This window comes from Carlito syrichta, unplaced genomic scaffold (assembly GCF_000164805.1).
Source record: "Carlito syrichta isolate Samal-C Ts95f unplaced genomic scaffold, Tarsius_syrichta-2.0.1 Scaffold305771, whole genome shotgun sequence".
NCBI lineage: Eukaryota > Metazoa > Chordata > Mammalia > Primates > Tarsiidae > Carlito > Carlito syrichta.
In genome coordinates, this window is record NW_007249867.1 from 119,720 (window position 1) to 142,321 (window position 22,602).

General features: G+C 35.9%; 1 protein-coding gene across 1 annotated transcript in view; it reads right to left on the reverse strand.

The window, feature by feature from the left end:
• CWF19L2 (CWF19 like 2, cell cycle control (S. pombe)) overlaps positions 1-22,602 on the reverse strand; it is a 97,008-nt gene that overhangs the window by 13,490 nt on the left and 60,916 nt on the right. The window contains exons 13-14 of the mRNA XM_008062628.1: positions 3,575-3,787; positions 1,558-1,674 (exon numbers count right to left, since the gene is read on the reverse strand). Of these exons, the coding sequence (XP_008060819.1) occupies positions 1,558-1,674; positions 3,575-3,787 (330 nt within the window). The remainder of the gene's footprint in view (positions 1-1,557; positions 1,675-3,574; positions 3,788-22,602) is intronic.

A 22,602-nucleotide genomic window follows, 5' to 3' on the forward strand; every position in this document is an offset into this window, starting at 1 on the left:
GAATATATTCTAACCTTTTAATAGAATTAATAAATGATTATATCTTTGCATTTCTTGAACCTAAAATATGATATTGATATACTCAATATCTGCTGAATTAAATAAATTTCTTCTTTAGCCAATTAATTTTTCCCTCAAGGAGTTTAATTTCTTATAGAAATATAAAACACACACTCGACTGCTGTAATTACTCAAAATATTTTTGGCACTTTATTTTGTTCTAAGTCAAATCAGTTTCATAAGTATAAAAATTTTAAAGGCATCCCAGAAAAGTTCTAAAATAATTCTGAAAACCAAACTTTCACACTTTCTACCTTAAATTACCTACTGTCACTTGTCACTGCTAGGAAAAACCTAACTTTCACCTAAAAATATCTGTCCACATTCTTACCTTTGCTTGGCCACAGATGCAAAAAAGCAATCGGCCCTTTCAACTTTCACAGCATACAAACTTAAAAAGTATAGGGTGTATGAACCAAATTTCATGAAATGCCATCAAAATATCTCTTCTTTTGGCATCTTTACCAGCATGTGGCAAAGACTAGTAATAGTCTCTTTTGAAGCTGTAACTCACAATTTTCACATTTTCTAATTAGGTTTCCTGTAACCCCTATATAGTTGTTAGGCATTAGAAAATCAAGAGTTTTCTTTCTTGGTCATGATTAGGTTTTGAAATAATTCAGCAGCAATTACACCCATGTTGTGCCTCTCACTCTCTTAAAGAATCAGTCACAAAAACAAGTTCCTGAATCTAAAAGCTAAGCCAGGTTATGAAGAAAAAAAGCAAAAATTAAAGCTAGTAACAAAATCACCACAAAAACACAGTAACAGAGAAGGCCAATTCACGACAGAAAAATATGGCAACTACTGAATACAAACCTCTGGCTCTTAAAATTTCTTTTATTAAACGAACACTTCTTTCCTTGTAAGCTGGACTTTCTTAGCTTACTGTGGTAAGAATGATTCTCATGCTACACAATGCACTAATTAGAAATCTTAGACTTTGGTTTTTTTTTTTTTTTTTTTTGTCAGAGTCTCACTGTTGCTCAGGCTGGAGTGCAGTGGCATGCTCACAGCCACGGCAGTCTCAACCTGCTGGTCTCAGGCGATCCTTCCTCCTCAGCCTCCCAAGTAGCTGGAACTACAGGCCACACACCACCATACCCAACTAATTTTTTTATTTTTGTAGAGATGAAGCCTCACCAAGTTGCCCAGGCTGGTCTCGAACCCCTGGGCAGAGGCTCATCCTCTCGCCTCCACTTCCCAAAGTGCTGGGATTACAGGCATGAACCACCATGCTCGGCTTGATTTTTTTTAAGTAAAAATAATTATTACTTTGTCACAGTTTATTTAGTAGACAAAAGTTCTCAAAACCTGGAGTATATAAGGGAAATATAATAAAATGGACACATTCTGATATATATGTATAAACACAAGTGTTTAAGTTCAGAAACTAAAATAATTAAACAGAGGGATAAAACCTGTTGGAATTTAACACAATAGTTATTAAATCCTGCTCATGAGCTGTGCAATAATAATGAACATTATGGGGCTGACCTGAATTTCCTCCCAGATGTCTTCATCCAACAAGGTAGCTGCTCTATGGTGCTGCAAAGGGACTATCAGGCAGTGCCCCTCAGTGAGAGATCGGAAGTTGGGTAAACACAAATAAACCTTTATGGGGAAAAAATTCAAAAAGAGAAATGCTACTGTCATTTATTCTCAGTTGCAACAGATGAGTCACTAGTAGAGAAAAAAGATGACTACTTAGTAAAGTATACCTGCTTTTAAGAAATGCTTTTTATGCTAATATTTTTTAAGATATTTAATATTCTTAATATTTTTAAAGCCATGAGGATGGCTTTTAATAAACTAGCAATTTATAGCGTAAGTCTCAGTTTTCACTGGTATAAATCAGACAAGGATTCAGATTAGTCAAAAAAAGGCAGAATGAATGGCACTTTATTCTTAATCTAAAGTAGGAGTAGATACAAATACTAAGGAGGCGTAGATCAGAATATCTGCCTAAATTTGCAGTAAAATCACAAGCTCACTCATGAAAAGAAAAAGAAACAAAGATTGAGAGCTCTGGTGTACAACATATTTACAACCCTGGTGTACGAAGTCCAGTAAGGGTGGCACCCACTTCAGACAACCTGTAGCTTCTAAAATACACTAAGCTGTCCCATACCTCCTTGCCTTTGCTCACGCTGCCCTCTATTTCCTGAATTCTGAAATACATCCCATTCTACCATTAAACCGTAACACAAGACACTTCTGTGAAACCTTCCTTGGTATTTAAGGATAACTTAAGCATTCCCCCACTGTGTTCCCATAACCCTCCTGCACTTTCATCACTGCATAAAAATTGGCCTGTTTATGTATTTGCCCGCTCCCCAGAAAACTGTAAGCAACGTGAGGAGATTTTAGCCATATTCATATTTTTAAAACCTAACAAAAAGCCTGATATACACTAGATGCTCAATAAATACTTGATGAATGAATGAATTACTAAACAGTCTTGTTTCCATTTCTAAATCCAATTAAAAGTAGATGATTAGAATCATGTAAAATATTAAAGAATAAACGCAAATCTTTTAAAAGTGATAACCATAATATGTGCAAGTTGGGGAAAAAGCTTAGAAAAAATTAAGACAAGTAAGTAGTCAATATTTTTTTCTATTGGTTAAATTCTAAACGGAATTTTTAAATTTACCTTTTTGATAAAGCATCAAGAAAAAGAAGGGTAAGGAAAAAAGTTTAAAAAAAAAACCGATATGGATAAATTGACTATCTTAATGAACCAAAGATATTAAAGACTGGAGGTGTGCGTGTAATCATATATACACAGCAAATAAAATAAATATGTATACCTTCCAAAATATTAGCTCCTAAAGCCAGCATTCATTCATTCAACCTCTTCTACCTTTTCTCACTCACTTCCCTCCTACCTTCTTTCTGTTCCACCAATGCCAAGCTCATTTCTTCCTCAAGGCTTTTTACTTACTGATGGTGCTTCCTGAAACATTATTCATTCACATCTACATATTATTTGTTTCCTCTCATCTTACACATCTTTACTAAAATGCCTCAGAGAACCTTCCAGACGACCTTATCAAAAATAATATCTCCATTATTGTATCCCATTTTCCTCACTTTATCTGCTTTACAACAACTAATACTCTCTTAAATCAGGGCAACTATTACTTCATTTTCTGCCCTATTTCACTAGACTACAAGCTCCAAAAGTCTATCTGATTCTCCAGGGACTAATTGGGGTCTGGCACATATCTGGTATACAAAAGTTATTTACTTATAAGAATTAAATCAATAAATATTTATTAAAATAAGTCACTGTTATGTGCAATGAACAGGGCTAAATGCTTGGTGTTCAATGGTGAGCAAAAGTTCTCTCTGCCATCATGGAACTTAAAAACCATTAGGAGAAAGACAGAACAAACAAGTGAAACAAAGAAAGTAGAATAAACTTCCTCAAATTGTGAGGCATTCTATGAATAAACAAAAAGGTTCTGTAAGAAAGTAAGCAAAGGCTAATAAACGTTGTATTTCTTACCTTAACACCTATTGCCACAATAAGGTGCTTGGGAAATTGAGAGCTGTCAAAGCAATACAGACATTTCTCCATTTGTGCAACAAGACTCTGATGCTCAGCGATAGCTTTTTTCCTCTGGTTCTCTTCCTCTTCACCAAGACGTTCTTTCGTAGCTGCTTTGGAGACAAACATGTCATCCAAAGTATAATAGTCTCCGTCTGTTTTTCCCATGAACTGCAGCCAAAATAACAACAGTGGAGAGGAGAAGGTAGTATTAAGATTGTATTGTACGATAGTATCATAAAGTCATAACTGTATATTCTATGATAAAACTCATACATTAAAAAGAAGAAAACATTAAAATTTAAGCTTGACTGTCAAGAGTTCATCTAGCAGCAGCATTACCACAGTTAAAGTTTACTGAATATATACTTTTATACTTCTATGAGGTGGGCTTGTTGTCATTTTCATCTCATCGATGAGGAAACTGAATCACAGAGAGATTAATTAAGACACTTTCACTTTAAAAATTAGCATATGCACTACATAGAATATGAAATATTTTTCTACCACATCTCCAAGACCCTTCCCCACACCTCTCCTAACATAAACTGTGGACAGATTGATGCTTTTAAAGCACAAATTTTATTTTCTTATTTTATTTATAACCCTGCTTAAAATTCTCAGCGAGCTCTACACTGTGCACAGGATCAAGTTCAAACTCTTGCTTGGCCTACTAAATCAGACACATGGATAGCCATAACGGCTAAAAGCTTAGATTCGACAGTAAAAATGATCATGATAAAATTCTATCTCCTGTCTGTATAACCCTGGGCATATTTTCCTCTGGGTGCTTTCTATGCCATATTTCCTCATTTTACATGGTTATAACAATACAGGCTGAGTGTCCCTTATTCAAGATGCTTGGGACCAGAAGTATTTCAGATTTTGAATGTTTTCAATTTTTGGAATATATGTATCATGAGATATCATGGGATGGGGCTTACACACCTTAGACACAAAGCCTGAAGGTAATTTTAAACAGTATCTTAGCCGGGCTCGGTGGCTCAGCCTGTAGTCCTGTGCTTTGGGAGGCTGAGGTGAGTGGATTGTCTGAACTCGCGGGTTCGAGACCCGCCTGGGCAACTTGGCAAGACCTCATCTCTACAATAAATCAAAAATCAGCCGGGTGTGGTAGCGCGTGCCTGTAGTTCCAGCTACTCGGAAGGCTGAGGCGGAAGGATCACCGGTGCCCAGCAGGTCGAGGCTGCAGTGGCTGGGAGCAGCCACTGCATTCCAGTCTGGGCAACAGAGTGAGACTCCAACTCAAAAAAAAAAAATAAAAAATAATTTTGTTCATGGAACAAAGTTTGTACAAAATGAACCATCAGAAAGCAAACATGTCACTACCTCGGCCACCCATGTGGAATCACAGCAAGTTTGCCTTTATGCCTACCTACTGTATCAGCACTTCCCAGAACAACTATTCTGTCCCCGGTGTCCTTAATTCCTGCATAGACTGTCTCATCAGCCACAGCAGTGTCTTTCTGGGTCCACAAGACCTGAGATCTAATTCTACTTTTTTCAGTCCTAGGCTAGATTTAGTTGTCACCTCCATGAAAGACATTTTCTCCATCTTCCAAGCACTTCCAGTGTGTATCTGTACCCCCATTAGTCTCATGATGACTATACTGCATCAAAATGGCTCATGAACTTGTCTTTTTCTTCCATTACACTATGTTCTACTCATGTTCTATTTAGCATAACAGAAGTACAATAACAATAAAGTGAGTATTAATAACAAAACAACATTTTCTCCATCATCAGATATAAAGCCCGTTAGGTCTTAGCAGACAATTAAAAAGATTTGAAGACAGAGTGGTCTATTCATGACAGACAAAGTAGATTTCAGAGCAAGCAATATTATGAAAGCTAAAGAAGGTCTTTTAATAAAGGAATCATAAAATGAAGAGGATACAATAATCCTAACAATAGACCATAAAATATATGACCACAAAACCTGGTAGAACTACAGAGGAAACAGATAAAGCCCCAACAGTAATCACAGATTTAAATACCATTCTCTCTATAATTGGTAGAAAAAAAGAAAATCAATAGGTATATAGAAGACTTGATTACACCATCAACCAACCTCGCCTAAATGACATTGACAGAAACTCTACCCAACTGCAGCAGAATACACATTCTTCTCAAGTGTACTGAAACATTTAGCAAGACAGATAACATTTAGGGCCATAACACAAATCTTGATAAATTTAAAAATATTTTAATAACACAAAGTTCTGTTAATACAATATAATTAAATTAGAAATCAGTAACAGAAATATCTTTGGAAAACTGCAAAGTATTTGGAACTAAATAGTGTACTTCTAAATAACCCATCGATCAACAAAAAATTAAAAAAGAAACTTAGAAACTATTTTGAATTGAAATAAAACAAAAATATAACATATCAGAATTTGTGGGATGCTGCTAAAGCAGTAGTTAGAGGGAAAGTTATAGCATTAAACATCTATATTAGAAAATAAGAAAGGTCTCAAATCAACGTCAACTTCTACCTTAGAAACTGAAAAAGAAAATTAACCCAATGTAAATAGAAGAAAAAATTTTAAATGCCAATATTAACAAATCACGTAAAAAGATGATTACTAAGGCATTTCTGAGAGCACATTAACTTCCTTGTCCCTATTAGCAATTTATTTTTTCTTCCATATTTTCTCCATTTTAATCCTTGTGTACCTCCCTACTCATTTAGGTTCGTCTATTTATGTAAACTGCACTGTCTTACACATTATTGTTTTAACTTGAGATCTTTATCTAAACCATAATTCATTACATTTTTAAAATATTAGAACTGGTCACTAATCATTTTCATGATAGTAGTAACCAACTACATGCTAGGTACTAACATAAAATTTAAGTATTCTCTAATCAAACATCCTTGTAACAGAGGAACTGTTATTCTCACTTAGCTGATTAAAAAATTGAGGCTGTCTGCAACCAGCCTGGGCAACATGGCAAGACCTCTTCTCTACAATAAATTTAAAAATTAGCTGGGCGTGGTGGTACATGCCTGAAGTTCCAGTTACTTGGAAGACTGAGGCAGAAGGATCACCTGAGCCCAGCAGGTCAAGGCTACAGTGGCAGTAAGCGTGCCACTGCACTCCTGCCTAGACGACAGAGTGAGACTCCAATTCAAAAAACCAAAAATAATTGAAGTTAAGAGAGAAGCTAAATGACTTAATCAAAATCATACAGCTACTAAGGGACAGAACCAGGAATCAAAGATAAGTTTGTCTGACTAAAAAACTTAAGAAAGCCTGGTATATTAGTGAGGCCCACTCCCTTAAGAAACCAAACTTGAAAATACAAAAAGGATATATTGTGAATAAAGTCTGTGAAGCAGAATAAGAGCTAGAAGAAAACTCATTTCATCCAGAATAAACATACCAAATCAAGTTAAGATAGTTATCAAAGAAAGCATGGCTATCTAACAGGTAGTTATCTTATCTAAATTATATTTACAGGAATATAATATTCACTTCTATATAAAAAGCTGTGTCTATATATGATATAGTCCATTGTAATTTTGTAAAGTTCAGAAATGATCAGGGAAAACATTCAATTCAAATCAAATGTTTTATACGTAGAATACAGTATTTCTATTCTTTAAATCTAGGTTTCATGATGTTGCCAAACCTCTCTGATTTATTTATAGTATTTGAATTGAAAATGATACAGTCTTGCCAACTGAGTCTGAATGATTCTTCAACACAACTGAAATATGATCCTCACCTGTCCAAGAACAGTAATTCTCTCCTCCTACAGTCTCTAATTATTTACCCATGATCTTTGTGCTGGGATTTGATCCTTAATGTTTTTAATTTATCAGTCATGTATACCTCTTCTATGACCTTCAGCCCACCATATCCTCATATTTGACAACAGTCAACCTTTTTTTGATAGGCTGACTATTAAGAGACAGTGGAAAATGACAGTGGAAAAAGCAAACAAAATTGCTGAAAGGAAGAGAGGGAAACAAAGTGAAGAGAGGCACGAAAATTTGTTTCCTCTTCATTTAGAAAGAATTCTAAAGAAAACTGATGGTACTGTATAAGCTCAATTTGGTACACTATAAATGCAAACCAAACCCCAATGAGTTAACCACTTCACACTCACGAGGATGACTAGATTCAAACAGTCGGATAACAAGAATGTCAAGGATGTGGTAAAGAATCCTCATATACTGCTGGTGGGAATCTAAAATGGTGCAGCTCCTTTGGAAAATATTCTGGCAGTAACTCAAAGAATGAAACAGATTAACTAATCAAAAATTAAGCATATGGATTACCAGATTACAGAAAAATTCCACTCCTAGGTATATACCCAAGAAAAACATGCCCACACAAACTTGTACATGAATCTCTGTGGTAGCATTATTCATAATAGCCAAGGGGGAAACAACCTAAATGCCCAAAAAAGGAGTATCATTTGGCCAAAAAAGGGATGAAATACTGATACCTGTTAAACATGGATGACCTGTAAGGACATTATGCTATGTAAAATAAGTCAGTCATTTTTAAAAAAAAAAATATTATCTGATTCATTCATATGAAATGTTGAGAATAAGAAAATCTACACAGACAAAAATAGATTACAGGCTGCTAAGGGCTGAATGGGAAAAGGCTGAGAGGGTTAGAGCAGGATAGCTAAGAGGTAAAGGGTTTCTTGGGTGATGAAAATGTTCTAAAATGGACTACGGTGATGGCTGCACATTATCTGCACAAAAAATGACTGAATTGTATGCTTTAAGCAGATCAAATGATTAGGGTGGGCAACAAAAGAGATTCTAATGGAGGACTTGCAGGGCAGAACAGAAGCAGCAGCCATTTTATAGCTTGCACTTATTGAGGCTCATCTGCTCGCTCGCCTCTCTGGTATCAGGCAGCAGTTGGGCCTACAGCTGCACTGTCTTTCCCTGAGCTCCTAATCTCCCTTACGACTTCCAAACCACCAAGGTCAGAGGTAATAAGAACAGATGTGTTTCTGTTCATCCTTACGGGCTCCAGCTCACGTCTGTGGGTTCCAGATTTTTCTTGTCTTCCCCACCTTCACATCCATTTTTTCCTTCCCAAGATCCTGCTCTGTGAACTTAAAACTCCAACAGCAGATGAGAACACAACAGCTTTAGAGAGACTGCTTAGCCAGCTCCTACAATTGCATAAGGTCAAATCCTTGCAAGAAATCCATGTGTGTGTGTGTGTGTGTTCCTATAAATAAAAAGTAACCAGTATACAGACCTAACCTTGTATAAGCAGCAGTAGCAAGAATGTTTTGTTGAACATTTTTCCAAGAATATTCCAAGAATAATATAGATATTATAATATATTTTTTCTTTTTTATTTTAATATATTTAACCACTGATTAAAAACAGTGTAAACATTATATGAAATTTACATGTTTCAAATGTCAATTATATAATATGATGGTTGAAAATCAATGTAGGGTAACCCCTTTGGGTCCTCTCCCACTGTGGGAGCTTCTTTGTCCTCTCAATAAATCCTGCTTTCTCAAAAAAAAAAAAAAAAAAAAAGAAAGAAAAGAAAAGAAAAGAAAATTAATGTTTTCCACTCCTTTTCTGTTTTGGTCTATTTCTAATGGTCAAATTCAATAATACTACTGTATTTTAGTACAGTCTCATCTAAATGTAGTCAATCACTTTCCTTCCCTAGTCTTGTACCCTGGCTGACATATGTTTATAGAAAAGACATTAAATTTTGCATCAAATTTAAATAAGGAAACATTACTACAAGGAGAAAAGCTTATAGCAATAAAAACTGACAACTGCCATTATAGAGAATACAAATAATGAGACGACGGAAAGAAATAACTAAAAAACCATGGATGTCTCATTGATATAGCTAGCAGAGAAGCAACTGGCTAGGATTATAGTGCTGGGAGTATAGGCATGCACTATCAAACCTGGTCCATGGAATCAACTTTATTTTTTTTTAATTCAATAGCTTTAAGAGTACAAAGGGTTTTTGGTTACATGGATGCACTGTATAGTGGTGAATAAGTCTGGACTTTAAGTGTACCTATCACCCCCACTATAGCACATTGGCACATTGTACCCTATAGGTGATTTTTCATGCCTCCACCCTCCCCACCATCCCCCTTCTGAGTCTCCAATATCCACTATACCATTCTATACGTCTTTGCAGACCCTTAGCTTAGCAAAGTGAGAACATGCACCATTTGGTTTTTCATTCCTCTATTACTTCACTTGGGATAATGGTCTCCAATTCCATCCAAGTTGAAGCAAGAGAAACTAGTTTGTTCTTTTTTATGGCTGAATAGTATTCCGTGTGTGTGTGTGTGTGTGTGTGTGTGTGTGTGTGTGTGTGTGTGTGTGTGTGTGCATGTGTTGACTGCATATCATTGCAACTGTGGATTGGTTGATTCCACATCCTTGCAATTGTGAATTCAATTTTTTGAATCCTATTTCTTTCATTACTAATTGCCATTTACATATCATTATTATAATGCTAAAGTCTTCACAATAATTTAATACAGGAAGAAAATAAGAACACTGATTCCATGCATGTTTAAATTAAGATTATTTAAAATGCAAGCAGAAACTGAGTCCAACAAAAATTATTTTTCAAAGTGGAACTGGAGGCAACTTGGCAAAGAGAAAGAAGAGCAAATAATTATATACTAAGACAACAGAATTAAGACTGTGGTACTGGTCTTCAATTTATGTTTTCATACTATTGAAATACTGTATTACCTAGCACTTTTACAAATAATTAAAACTCTCACAACTCATAAAGAACCAGTATCATTATCACCTAGTTTATTTAAAAGAACACTAACTTTCAAGTATTAGCTTTCTGAAATGGCTAGAAATATACACAATATTTCAGTAATTCATATACTACCAAATAAGCACCCAACAGAGTCAATAGTTCTTTAATACCTTGCCTACTAATGATTAAATAGCCATTAAGTTAAAGTTAAGTTAAATTTAAGCTGGGAGAAAAATCTCAAAAGAAATACATCCTACTATAGCAAATCTCAGTTGATACACTCTATTTCTAAGTTTTTCTTCTAGTAATAATTTACCACTGCAATGCTAAAAAGTTAGCAGCTAAGGATATGCTGAATCTATCATAAATTTAGACACCAACTAAGCCTGTTTAAAAAAAAAAAGAAGAGCTAGACAAAACAAATCAATGGGATTCCATTATCTCACATTAAAATCTTATGAGTTTACGTGGTAACAGAATCCAATTTTTCACTTCCAAATGATTTAAGTGCCTTGATTTCTGGCACGTTATCCTTGTTTCCCATAGAAATTTGAGAATTAAAACAAGACATATGTTTTCTAATATGATAGTTTGTGAACTCCTTGAAGAATAAAAAAATTAGAACTAATATATTAGAGATACAATAAGTTTTCATGGCAGAAGAATGAGTCATTCTTTCATAAGTGATTGCTTCTTCAAAGGAAAAAAAATCAGCATGGCCTAGAAAAAGAGGTCACTGATGTTAGTCACAGAATTTAAAAAATCTAATCTTAAACACTGAAAATGAAAATGGATATTTCAGATGCCATAAACGACATGAGACTGACCTACCTGCAAACAAAATCTAGGACAGTTTTTTTCTTTTTCTTTCTTTTTCTTTCTTTTAAAGATGTGGGATACAATTCAGGGTTAGGTATACAAATGTTCATTATGCAGGTACCCTTGTTGATGAGGTGTGCCCCTCCCTCCCCTGGCAGTTTCCCTCAGACAGTATCTAATTCTACACTCATTGTCTAAGTAAATGAGAATAAACTTTAATACTAGCTTTGACAAACAAGTGGCAATATTTCTCATTAGAATATTTCCATGTCTAAAACAACCAGGAACATTATAAGTCATTCCTGCCATGCTTGTCTTGCAATATAGATAATCTAACATTAAACTACCGAGAAACACAAGTAAAGTGGTTTCCTTTTTTTCATTTTAGTATTATGGTATCTTTGCAACTATTCAACAAATATTCTTTTTTTGTTGTTGAGAAAATCAGTATTGCATGATTGTAATTTTACTTTTCCAGTGTTTCTGTCTTTAAGTGTTACTGGGTCATGCATATTATGCCAGAGGTATAAAAATCGTGGTTCCTCCCTGAAGTCCTTGTTGGAAGAGAGACAATGATAGGAATTAGAGGCAGGACCCCAAGATTATTCTCCAATATGACACTGGCTTACATGTAATTCTACACATTCAATATTTAAAGCAAGGCATAAATTATAATTTTCAAAGGTGCTATTAAAGCATTGCTAGTTTTAGTCAGGCAACCTAATAATATACTCATGTCATTTACTAAGCATCTAAGCTTCCAATTATATACTACAATATACTGAAAGAATATTACTACTTTTGAAATTTAAAAACATATCTACTCAATTATTGATCCTGTGCACTATAAATTAATCACATTCCCAAAAACCTGCCCCATCATCTGCCAAATACCCTGTGACCCCACATCTACCTGATAAAACCTGAATACTGACAATTTCTCTACAGCCCAGTCAGTGTTGTAACCTCTTTGAATTTTTTAAAGATGTGGACTCTACCAGAAAAAAGTAGAGACGGTTGATCAAAAAAGGACAACAAAAATAAGAGATAAAAAGATTGTGCTCCCTCATCAGGTTTAAGATACCATTTGATTCATCAACATTTTTGGTGCTTTTAAAAACATTATTGTTGTAAAATCAAAGCGACAAACATCAGTGGAAACAATTGGAACTATCTAAATTTTCTAAGCAATTTAGTATAATAGTAGAAAGGGAGTTTTTGAAGTTCCGTGCACTTGACTTAAAGTCCCAAATACGTGATTCTAGAAAACAAATATTTATTAAGCGCTATTATGTGCTAAGGACTATACTAGAAAGAATGCAATGGTGAGCAAAAGCAGACACAATCCTAATGGTATGGAAAAGTAAGAAAGGACTACTCTAAGAACTGTCACACTGGGGCTGCAATGGCAACTTGAGATGTGAAAAGAGGGAGGAACCCAGTCTGAGGTGAAGGCTTCTTGGAAAGGTGGGATCTGTATGAAACCTCCATTTAATCAACTAGACAAAAGGGGGCAAAAGAGGGCAGAGAAGCAAAACAGCATATGCAAATAGTCTGTTGCAGCAGAAAGCACAGTACACTTGAGAACATGCCTGAAAGCATGGCTGGAGCAGAGACAGCAAAACAAAAGAAAGTATGACTCAAGACCAGACTGGGGTGGTAGCAACCAGACCTAAGGTTGCATTAAGCCACATTTAAGGACCTAACAGCAGTGAAATATCATTTGCAATGTTTTAACCTACAGGTTAAAGGATCAGATGTACATTTTGGGGAAAAAAATTACTCTGGCTTTGGTGAGATAGAGTTAAGAAAATGTTGGAAGAAGGAATACCAGAAAACCATTTAGGAAGTTATTTTGTAGACCAGATAAAAATGATGGCAACAGGGATAATGTGGTGGCAACAGGAACAAAGAGTAGCAGATTAGGAGGAGGAAGAGGACAAGACTGGTGACAGATGTGCTGTGGAGAATGAGGGAGAGAGAATGGAAAGGAACCAGGTTTATTAAAGAGATATGTGATCATAGGCACATATCTGAATATCTCTGAGCATCAGTTTTGTTTATTAATGGGGTCAACAACACCAAGCTTGGTAGATAATTACAAGCATTAAAGAATACAAAGGGCCTGGTACACAGCAAATCCTCAAAAAATTGTAGCTATTATTATTTTCTCCCAGATTCTCTCCAAACTGTGTGCTCAGTTCTGCCACCCGGCCCCCCCCCCCCCCCCCACCATCACCACCTGTCTGGGACATTTGGTAATGTCTGGAAAAACGGCTATTACAACTTAGGGTGAGAAGGGCTGCTATTGGTACTTACTGGCTAGAGGCCAGGGATGCCACTAAACATTCTACAATACGCAGACAACCCTCCCACAACTGTCAGCCAGCCCAAGCTGTCAATAGTGCCAAGGCTGTGAAACCATGTTTCAGAGGGATTCTGACTCTAATTATTGCAACAAGGAAAGTTCTTTTGTATTCACTGATGATAGTAACCATTCACATGAAATGGGGGAGCTAAACAGGTTTATTACTGACATTCTGTCTAATCAGTTTCCAAATTCAAGCTTGGTAACAGAAGTGGTTAGTATATTAATAACCTAAATTTTAAGCATACAAAAATATTAATGCCTTCTAACCATGAAAGCTAAATTTGTTTTCTCATTTTGATATTTCAGTAAAAAAAACCCTGAAATACTACGAATTAACTAGCATCTTATAAAAATCAGATATTCAATCCCCCAAATAAAAGTGTTTTTAAATGTCATTATGAAGCCGGGCTCGGTGGCTCAGCCTGTAATCCCGCGCCTTTGGGAGGCTGAGGTGAGTGGATTGCCTGAGTCCGCGGGTTCGAGACCCGCCTGGGCTACTTGGGGAGACCTCATCTCTACAATAAATCAAAAATTAGCCGGGCGTGGTAGCGTGTGCCTGCAGTTCCAGCTACTTGGAAGGCTGAGACGGAAGGATCACCATAGCCCCCAGCAGGTCGAGGCTGCGGTGGCCGGGAGCAGCCACTGCACTCCAATCTGGGCGACAGAGTGAGACTCCAACTCAAAAATAAATAAATAAATGTCATTATGTAGAAACAGTGGTTTGCAAGAAGTCTATTTAATTATTATTGCATTAATAGAAAAGTATTTCCAAAAAAGAAAAATAGACTGCAGTCTAATTCTTACAAAAGCATTTCAAATTTTATGGCAATGTTTTTTGAATCAAAACTGTTGAAGTATCCTTCCAACTCTCCAAGCTCTCAAATTCATTGGCATGAGATGAATTAGATGATTAAATATAAATTTCATATACTTTTGGGCCCTATTTTTCCGTAAAGAGAAAAACGGATAGTTAATTATTGAACCAGTATATTCAATTGCGAACAATTTAAACTTTGATCAAAATCTGAGAAGACTACTCAACAGTCCTCATAAAATCTTACCATGGTCAAGAACTGGGACCTGATCACAACTGACATCACTTCACACTCAGTAGGACAGCAACTAGCAAAAGCACTACAAACAAAACAAACAGAAAACTGGGCCTGATGCAGTAACTCGTGCCTATAATCCCAGCACGTAGGGAGACCAGGGCTGGAGGATTATGTGGGCCCAAGAGTGTGAGATAAGCTTAGGCAACATAGCAAGACCTCATCTCTATTATATTGAAAAATGAAAAGCAGAACATAAGTATTCCCAAGAACATGGAGATACTGGAACGCTTGTGCATTGCTGGTAGAAGCATAAAATTGTGCAAAATAGTTTGATGCTTCCTTAAAAAAATCTAACACAGAATTACCATATGATCCAGCAATTTCAGGTCTAGATATATACTCCAAAGAATTAAAAGCAGAGTTTGTACACCACTGCTCAAAGTAGCATTATTCATAGCAGTCTAAAGATGGAAACAACTCAAATGTTCACCTACAAATGATAGACTGTTAAAATGTGTTACAGTCTTACAATGGAACTTTAAAAAGCAATGAAATCTGAAACATGCTAAAACATGGACAACTTTAAACTTTATGCTAAGTGAAATAAGTCAGTTACAAAAGACAAGTATTGTATAATTCTACTTATAATGAGTTACTTGAACAGGCAACTTCAAAGAGAAAAAGATTACCCAGGGCCAGAGGGAGAGGGAGGCCAGTAGGGTTGTGGTAAGGAGATCTACTGGTTAATGGGCACAGAGGTGCTGTTTGAGATGATAAAAAATGTTCTGGAAATGGACAGCAGTGATGGCTGCAAAATACTGTCAATGTACTCCATGCCACTTAATTATACATTTTAAATGGTTAATTTTAAGCTATGCATAATTTACCATTAAAAAAAAAACTGGGACACAAACTAAAGAACATCAAATAAAATTGTCTGGTGATCCCATCTCCCTCCCACAGCCTTCACCACTAGGTGAGGGTCAGAAAAACAAAACTATTCTATTAAGCAGCTTGAAATTGAGTCAAGTCTATGTCTTTTGGAACATGAATACACTAAATCAACATTTATCTTTTTCAGTTCCATATAAAAGCAAAATATCACTTCTAATATCTTATGACATCCAAACTTCAAATTTCTTTTAGAGTGTATTACAGAACATATACATGATTTCACACTCTTGGATTAGCCTTTTCCAAAACTAATTTCACCCCATATCTATGAACACCTATGAAAATGAAAATGACTATCATGAGAACTAAAATGACCAAAGGATGTTGCAATAAGTAGGCAATTTCAATATTCCTTCTTATTTCCAGCATGTTTTTAAAAAGGTATGTCAATTAATCTCTCAAAATTTTATTAACATTACAACTTACTGAAAATGAAAAAGTAGAGGATTTCAAGCGTTTATTATTAGAGAAATATGCATTTTAAAGATCATTTCCAGGAGGAAATATGTTAAGTCTTAAGTGTTACCAACACAGAAAAAATAAAACTATCAACAGAAATGCAAATATCTTTTATTAGACAATAAAGCCACATTGTTTTCTTACAATTTAAGATAAAATTCTAATTAATTGGAGTCTTTTTCTCTCCCTCATCGTCTTTCTCTTATATCTTTCATTTTTCCTCCCGTCCAGCCCATGTTTAATGCTCTATCAGTACAAAAACAATAAAATTACTGCCCACAGTGCTAACTAAATTAATGAGGAAAGATGTATATAGATCTCATGAAGATGTGTCTGAGTTTACGTTGCCAAGGAAACACTGACGTCTTAACTTTTAAGGGGAAGAGTTTATATTTAAAGAATGTTAGAGTCAATAGGATGTATTTTAAGAAAGAGCAAAGCATACACAGCTTATTATTCCCAAATACCAATAAATGATACATGGAAACAGAAAAAAGACAATTAAATTCAGGCACCAATCAACAACTATCTGCTAACATGAGTCATCTGAATGACAGTACGGTTTAAGGTGGACTGAAAATGAAAAGCTGTGGGGATTAGGAAAGATACTCAGGCTTGCATAACCATTTAATTCTTTCAAAACTTCAGTTTCCTCATGTGTAAAATGTGGAAGGTTAAGCAAGGTTAGTAAGATCCCTTTCCAGAATCTAAAATTCTTTGGTTCTATGATTTCAGACTTATTTTTAGAAGTAACTATATGCCTATTATCTTCTAGAAAATCATAATAAATATACTGGCATATGTACGGTAAGAAAACAGATCACTTTTGTGGTAATTCATAAAAATATTTAACATATCTAAACTAAATGCCAATAATAATACTATCTCTAAACATGTAATAACTTAGCTACTTTAGTTCGTAAACTTTCAAGCATGAAAGGATTAAGAACCATATTTATAGAAATGGTAAGTACTTCAAATACTTTGTTTTTTATAAGCTTTTAGTATTACTTCAAATTTTTAGTAAGCTAATTTTAATTATTAAACATGCAAGACAAATTGTTACTATGCTGTGGTTAATTATTAAGAAGGATGAACTAAAAATCACAATGTGAAATTAGTATTTCCATAGCAACCTGTTCTTCCATTAGCTCTATCGCATAAGGTAGGGACCAGCATTGCTTTGTATGCTAAAAAAAAAAAAAAGTTGGTCCTTTGTAATAGGAAATTGCCTAATATGATTCAAGCTTATTATTTTCCTTCTACTATCATATACAAATCAATCTTCAGCCAAAAAAAAGAAAAAGGCATGAAAGGTTAACATAATTGATTGCAGGAGGGGAAAAAAGCTGGGGCTTATGGCATTTCTTTAGCTGCTACAACCAAATTAACATCTCCATTAAATAATACAAAGCAGAGTTGCGCAGCGGAAGCGTGCTGGGCCCATAAATAATACAAAGAAGACCATTTTCTTGGGTGAAAATAACACCCTTGTCAAAAGGTTGATACAATACTACTATAAATTCAAAAATATATAAATTGGTCAATCAACACTTTTTAAAAAAAATCTAGACTGAATGTGTATCAACTGCATACTCAATAGCTTATCCAGGTTATAGGTTTACTTAATGCTATCATTTCTGGTTGATTTATGCTGAAATTATTAGGTGCTATCTAAATCATATTAAAAATAAAATAATAAGCATTTATTTGTAAACAGTGTAAAAAATGAATGGAAGGTGGCAGAGAAACATTCATTGAATGCTTGTCTATCTAAGGAAGGTTTCTCATAAATTTTAATAAGAATGGTTTCATATGACTATTTAAACCAAAACATGTCATTTTATAAAATTAGGACATTATTTTGTAAGTCAAAACTCTCTGTTTTTAATAAAGACTGGGAATGGAATTTTTTTTTTTTGAGTTGAGTTTCTCCTCTATCACCCAGGCTGGAATGCAGGAACAGGATCACGGCTCACCACAGCCTTGACTTCTGGACTTAGGCAAGCCTTTCACCTCAGCCTCCAGAGTAGCTGGGAATACAGGTGCACACCATCACACCCAGCTAATTTTTTAATTTTCTGTAGAGATGAGGTCTCACTACCTAGGATGGTCTCAGATTCCTGGGCTCAAGCAATCTTCTGACTGTGGTCTCCCAAAGTGCTAGGATTTCAGGTGTGAGGTTTGAGGCACTATGCCAACCTGAGAATGGAATTCTCAAAGGGGCAAATATCACTGATAAATTTTAATAGTATTCTAGCTTCTATAATGTGCTAGCATAGTAAATTTGAATTTTTTTAAATCAAAATGTAAAATATTTAGAGAAACTGATAAATAAGGATGCAATTATTGCCAAATCAGCTAATATTAAATAAACAATCCTACACAATGCTGTAGTCCCCTTTTACCGTGGCTTTGCTTCCTGTGGTTTCAGTTACCTGCAGTCAACTATGGTTTAAAAAGACTACATGGAAAATTTCAGAAATAAGTGATTCATAAGTTTTACACAGAGAATCATTCTGAGTAGCATGATGAACTCTCATGCCACACACTCCTCTGGGATCTGAACCATCCTTTTTTCCAGCACACCCACCTATATACAAGACCCACCCATTAGTCACCCAGTAGTTATCTCAGTAATCAGATTGACTGTCATGATACAAAAGTGCTTGTGTTTAAGCAGCCCTTATTTTACTTAATAGTGGTCTTAAAGTACATGAGTAGTGATATTGGCATATTGCTATAATTGTTCTAACTATTGTTTTTGATCTCTTACTGTGTCTAATTTATAAATCAAACTTTACCATAAGTTATGTATGTACACACACAAAACACAGAGTATACACAAGGTTTGGTACTACTATCAACAGTTTCAGACATCTACTGGAGGTCTTGGAACAAACCCCCCCATGAATAAGGAGGAACTAGTGTATAAATATAAGCCCTCCTAATGTACAAATAAAACAACCAAAAAAAAGCATATACAAACATGCTTTCTTATTTGAGCCCTTAAAACCCTTAAAACAATAGGATGTGATATATGAAAAAGACAACGATCATATGAAAAATTATGATCACTGTATTATGAATCAATGAAACAAAGTCTCTAGTCAAACATGGCAGAAGAAAAAACACAACCAGAAACCTCAGATGGACCCTCACCACTGTCTGGCAATACTTTGTTTCACTCACAGGTTCTCCCAAAGACCATTTCACACCTTCTTCTCAAACCTCTATGACCCCTTCTCTATCTCAGCTGACAACCTTAGTCTTTTCACTAAGGTAACAGAAGCAGTAAGAACAAAATCTGTTCATTTTTCTACTACCAAATTTATGAGCCTACCTGCTTCTGTATAAGAGTACTCTGCCTTTCTTCCTGGTGTAATTGATGGATGGTAATTAGCTCTTTTTTAAGGCCAACTCTTCTCACATTCTTGCACCCGGTATAACCAATCTTTTTCCTTAAAGGATCAAAGAAACCCCACACTTACCAAAGTCACCAGCAACCTCCATATTGCCAAATCCAACAGTCCTTTCCAATTCTCAAAGATCTTACTCACCTGTCAGAAGCAGCTGACAAGACCAAGTGCAGTGGCTAACACGTATAATCCCAGCACCTTGGGATGCCAAGGTGAGAAGATTGCCTGAGCCCATGGGTTTGAGACCAACCTGGGCAACTTGGTGAAACCTCATCTTTACAATAAATCAAAAAATTAGCCGGGCTTAATGACATGTGCCTGAGGCTCCAGATACTTGGAAGGCTGAAGTGGAAAGATCACCTGAGCCCAGGAGGTCAAGGTTGCAGTAGCTATGAGCATGCCACTGCAATACAGCCTGGGCGACAGAGTGAGATTCCAACTCAAAAAAACAGAAAAGAAAAAGAAGCAGCTGACAGTTGTTCATAATTCCCTTCCTGTCTTCTCTGGCTTCTAAAACACCACAACCTCAGTTTTTCTTCTACCTCACTGGCTGTAACTTCTCAGTCTCATTTGCTGAATTCTTTCTATTCTCTTCCAGGACACAGTCTTCTGACTCTCCTCATTAATAATTTTCAAGTCCCATGGCTTTAAATGCCAACGGCATCCAAATCTATAAGGGAGAACCAACATCCACTCAGAATTGCAGGGGCATCACCCCATCCCACCCTGTGAATGTCTAACAGGCATTTCACACTTCACATGTCCATAATAGTACTCTATTTCCCACCCCCTACAAAATCTGTCCCACCTGTAGTTTTTCCCATTTCAGTATAAATATTGAAATATAAATATAAACTAGCAGCACATTGCCAATCATTAAACTATGGCCTAAAACCAGTCTATACTGAAAAACAAACAAAATTCCAAATATTTATTTCTCAGCCAGATCAATTCCAACACGCGTGTTCCTAATACGTCTTCCTAAGAACTTTACTTAATAAAACAAACCAAGATTAGGTAGAACCAGCATTGCCACAACTCCTAACACCTTTTGCCAGTTTTACCACCCTAATCCAAGGCTCCATCCGAACTCACGTAATATCCTCCTACATGAGCTCCTGCTACCATCTTTGTCTCTCTACATTATCTTCCGGTCGTTATACAAAGACAATACCTGCACCCACATGTTTACAACAGCACAATTCACAATTGCAAAGATGTGGAGTCCACCTAAATGCCCATCAACTAATCAGTAAATAAAGAAAATGTAGGGTGTGTGCGCGTATGCACATATATATAATGAAATACCATCTGGCCATAAAAAAGAACAAAATAATGTCTTTTGCAGCAACTTGGATGGAATTAGAGACCATTACCCTAAGTGAAGTAATGCAAGAATGGAACACCAAATACTGCATGTTCTCACTTATAAGTGAGTGCTAAGCTATGGGTATGCAAGGGCGTATAGAGTGGAATAATGGACACTGGAGACTGAGTATAATGAACCCTGAGAATGAGGATGGGAAGGGGATGAGGAATGAAAAGCCACCTGCGGAGAACGATATGCACTAGTGGTGGCGACAAGTACACTTAAAGCCTAGACTTATTGATCACCACAGAAACATCCATGGAACCAAAAACCACTTATACCCCCCTAAGGCTATTGAAACAAAACATTTTTCAAAAAGTAGCCCGAAAAATCTTGCCAAAATATAAATCACAATACCGTCCTGCTAAAAACCTTCCAATGGTTTCCCGTCATAAAGACAAAAGGAGAAGTTCTCAGAGACCTAGAAGAGCCCGCCTGGTCCAACGCTATCTCATCTTCTACTCCTCTTCCTCTCTTCCCTCTGCTCCCAGTCACACTCGTCTTCTTGCTGCCTCTTGCTGTCTCCAAGCTTCCCTCTGCTTCAGATCCTTTGCACTTGCTGTATCTTGCACTTGGAAAGTCTTCCCTCAGATACTCCTGTGGGCTACTCCTGCATTTTCTCCAGTGTCACTGAAACAACTCCCCACAGAGAGGCCTTCCCTCTAGCTCTGTTGAAAATATCACCCACCTCCTTCTACTTGTCTTCTTTTTCTACAAAACTATTTTTCAATTTTGTGATATATTATCTGTTAGATGCTATTTCACATTATGTATTTGCTCACGGCCCATCTCATCCACTAGAAATATAGTTCCTTAAGGGCAGGAACTCTGCCTTGATTGCTTCTCTAATGGAAGTTCTTTCACGGAAGAAAATGAAGCAAAATAGTCTCTGGCACAAATTCAGCGTTCAATAATAATTACTCAATTGAGAAATTACTATTACAATTTTTAACAAGGATTTTTCCTTTGTGTATAAACTTGAATAGACTATGATAAAATTACTAAAACTACTTAATTCAGACCTGACATAAAGTGGCACCATTTCTGAAAAGGAAAGTCTCATAAAAACATATCCTCCTTTCTATATTAAATTTCCAGACCCTAGGAAATTTCCAGCATTTTCCCCAAAATAAAAGAAGTAAAATTATCCTAATGGGCTATATTTAAGCTTCCATGTAATTCCTGGTGATGGGTACAATGACCAGTTCTACTGATAGCCAAGTTTGTTTGTTTATTTTTCAAATTCCATCCCCCCCAAAACACAACATATACATACAGATACCTTGGTTGTCCTTCTTTTAGTTTTCATTAAGTTAATTTTTGACCAGGTAATACCTACACATAGCTAAAAATTATGTGTACAGTTGTACTTCAATAAAACTTTATTTGCAAATACAGGCATGACCCATGGCATCAGAGTTTGTCAAAACCTGTTACAGAGCAACATTTAAATACAATGTCTCTTTTTTATAAAAAATGTTAATGGTCCTGTTTGGAAGGGACTGCAATGGAAGAGAATGCAATAAAGAATGCTATTTTAAACAAAAGTTCATCCTACCCATAACAATATGTTATAATACATATTTTCACATAAATAGATTTTTTTTTTTTTTTTTGATTTGGAGTCTCACTCTGTCGCCCAGACTGGGAGTGCAGTGGGCCGCTCCCGGCCACCGCAGCCTCGACCTGCTGGGCTCTGGCGATCCTTCCACCTCAGCCTTCCAAGTAGTCGGAATTACAGGCGCGCGCTACCATGCCCAGCTGATTTTTTGA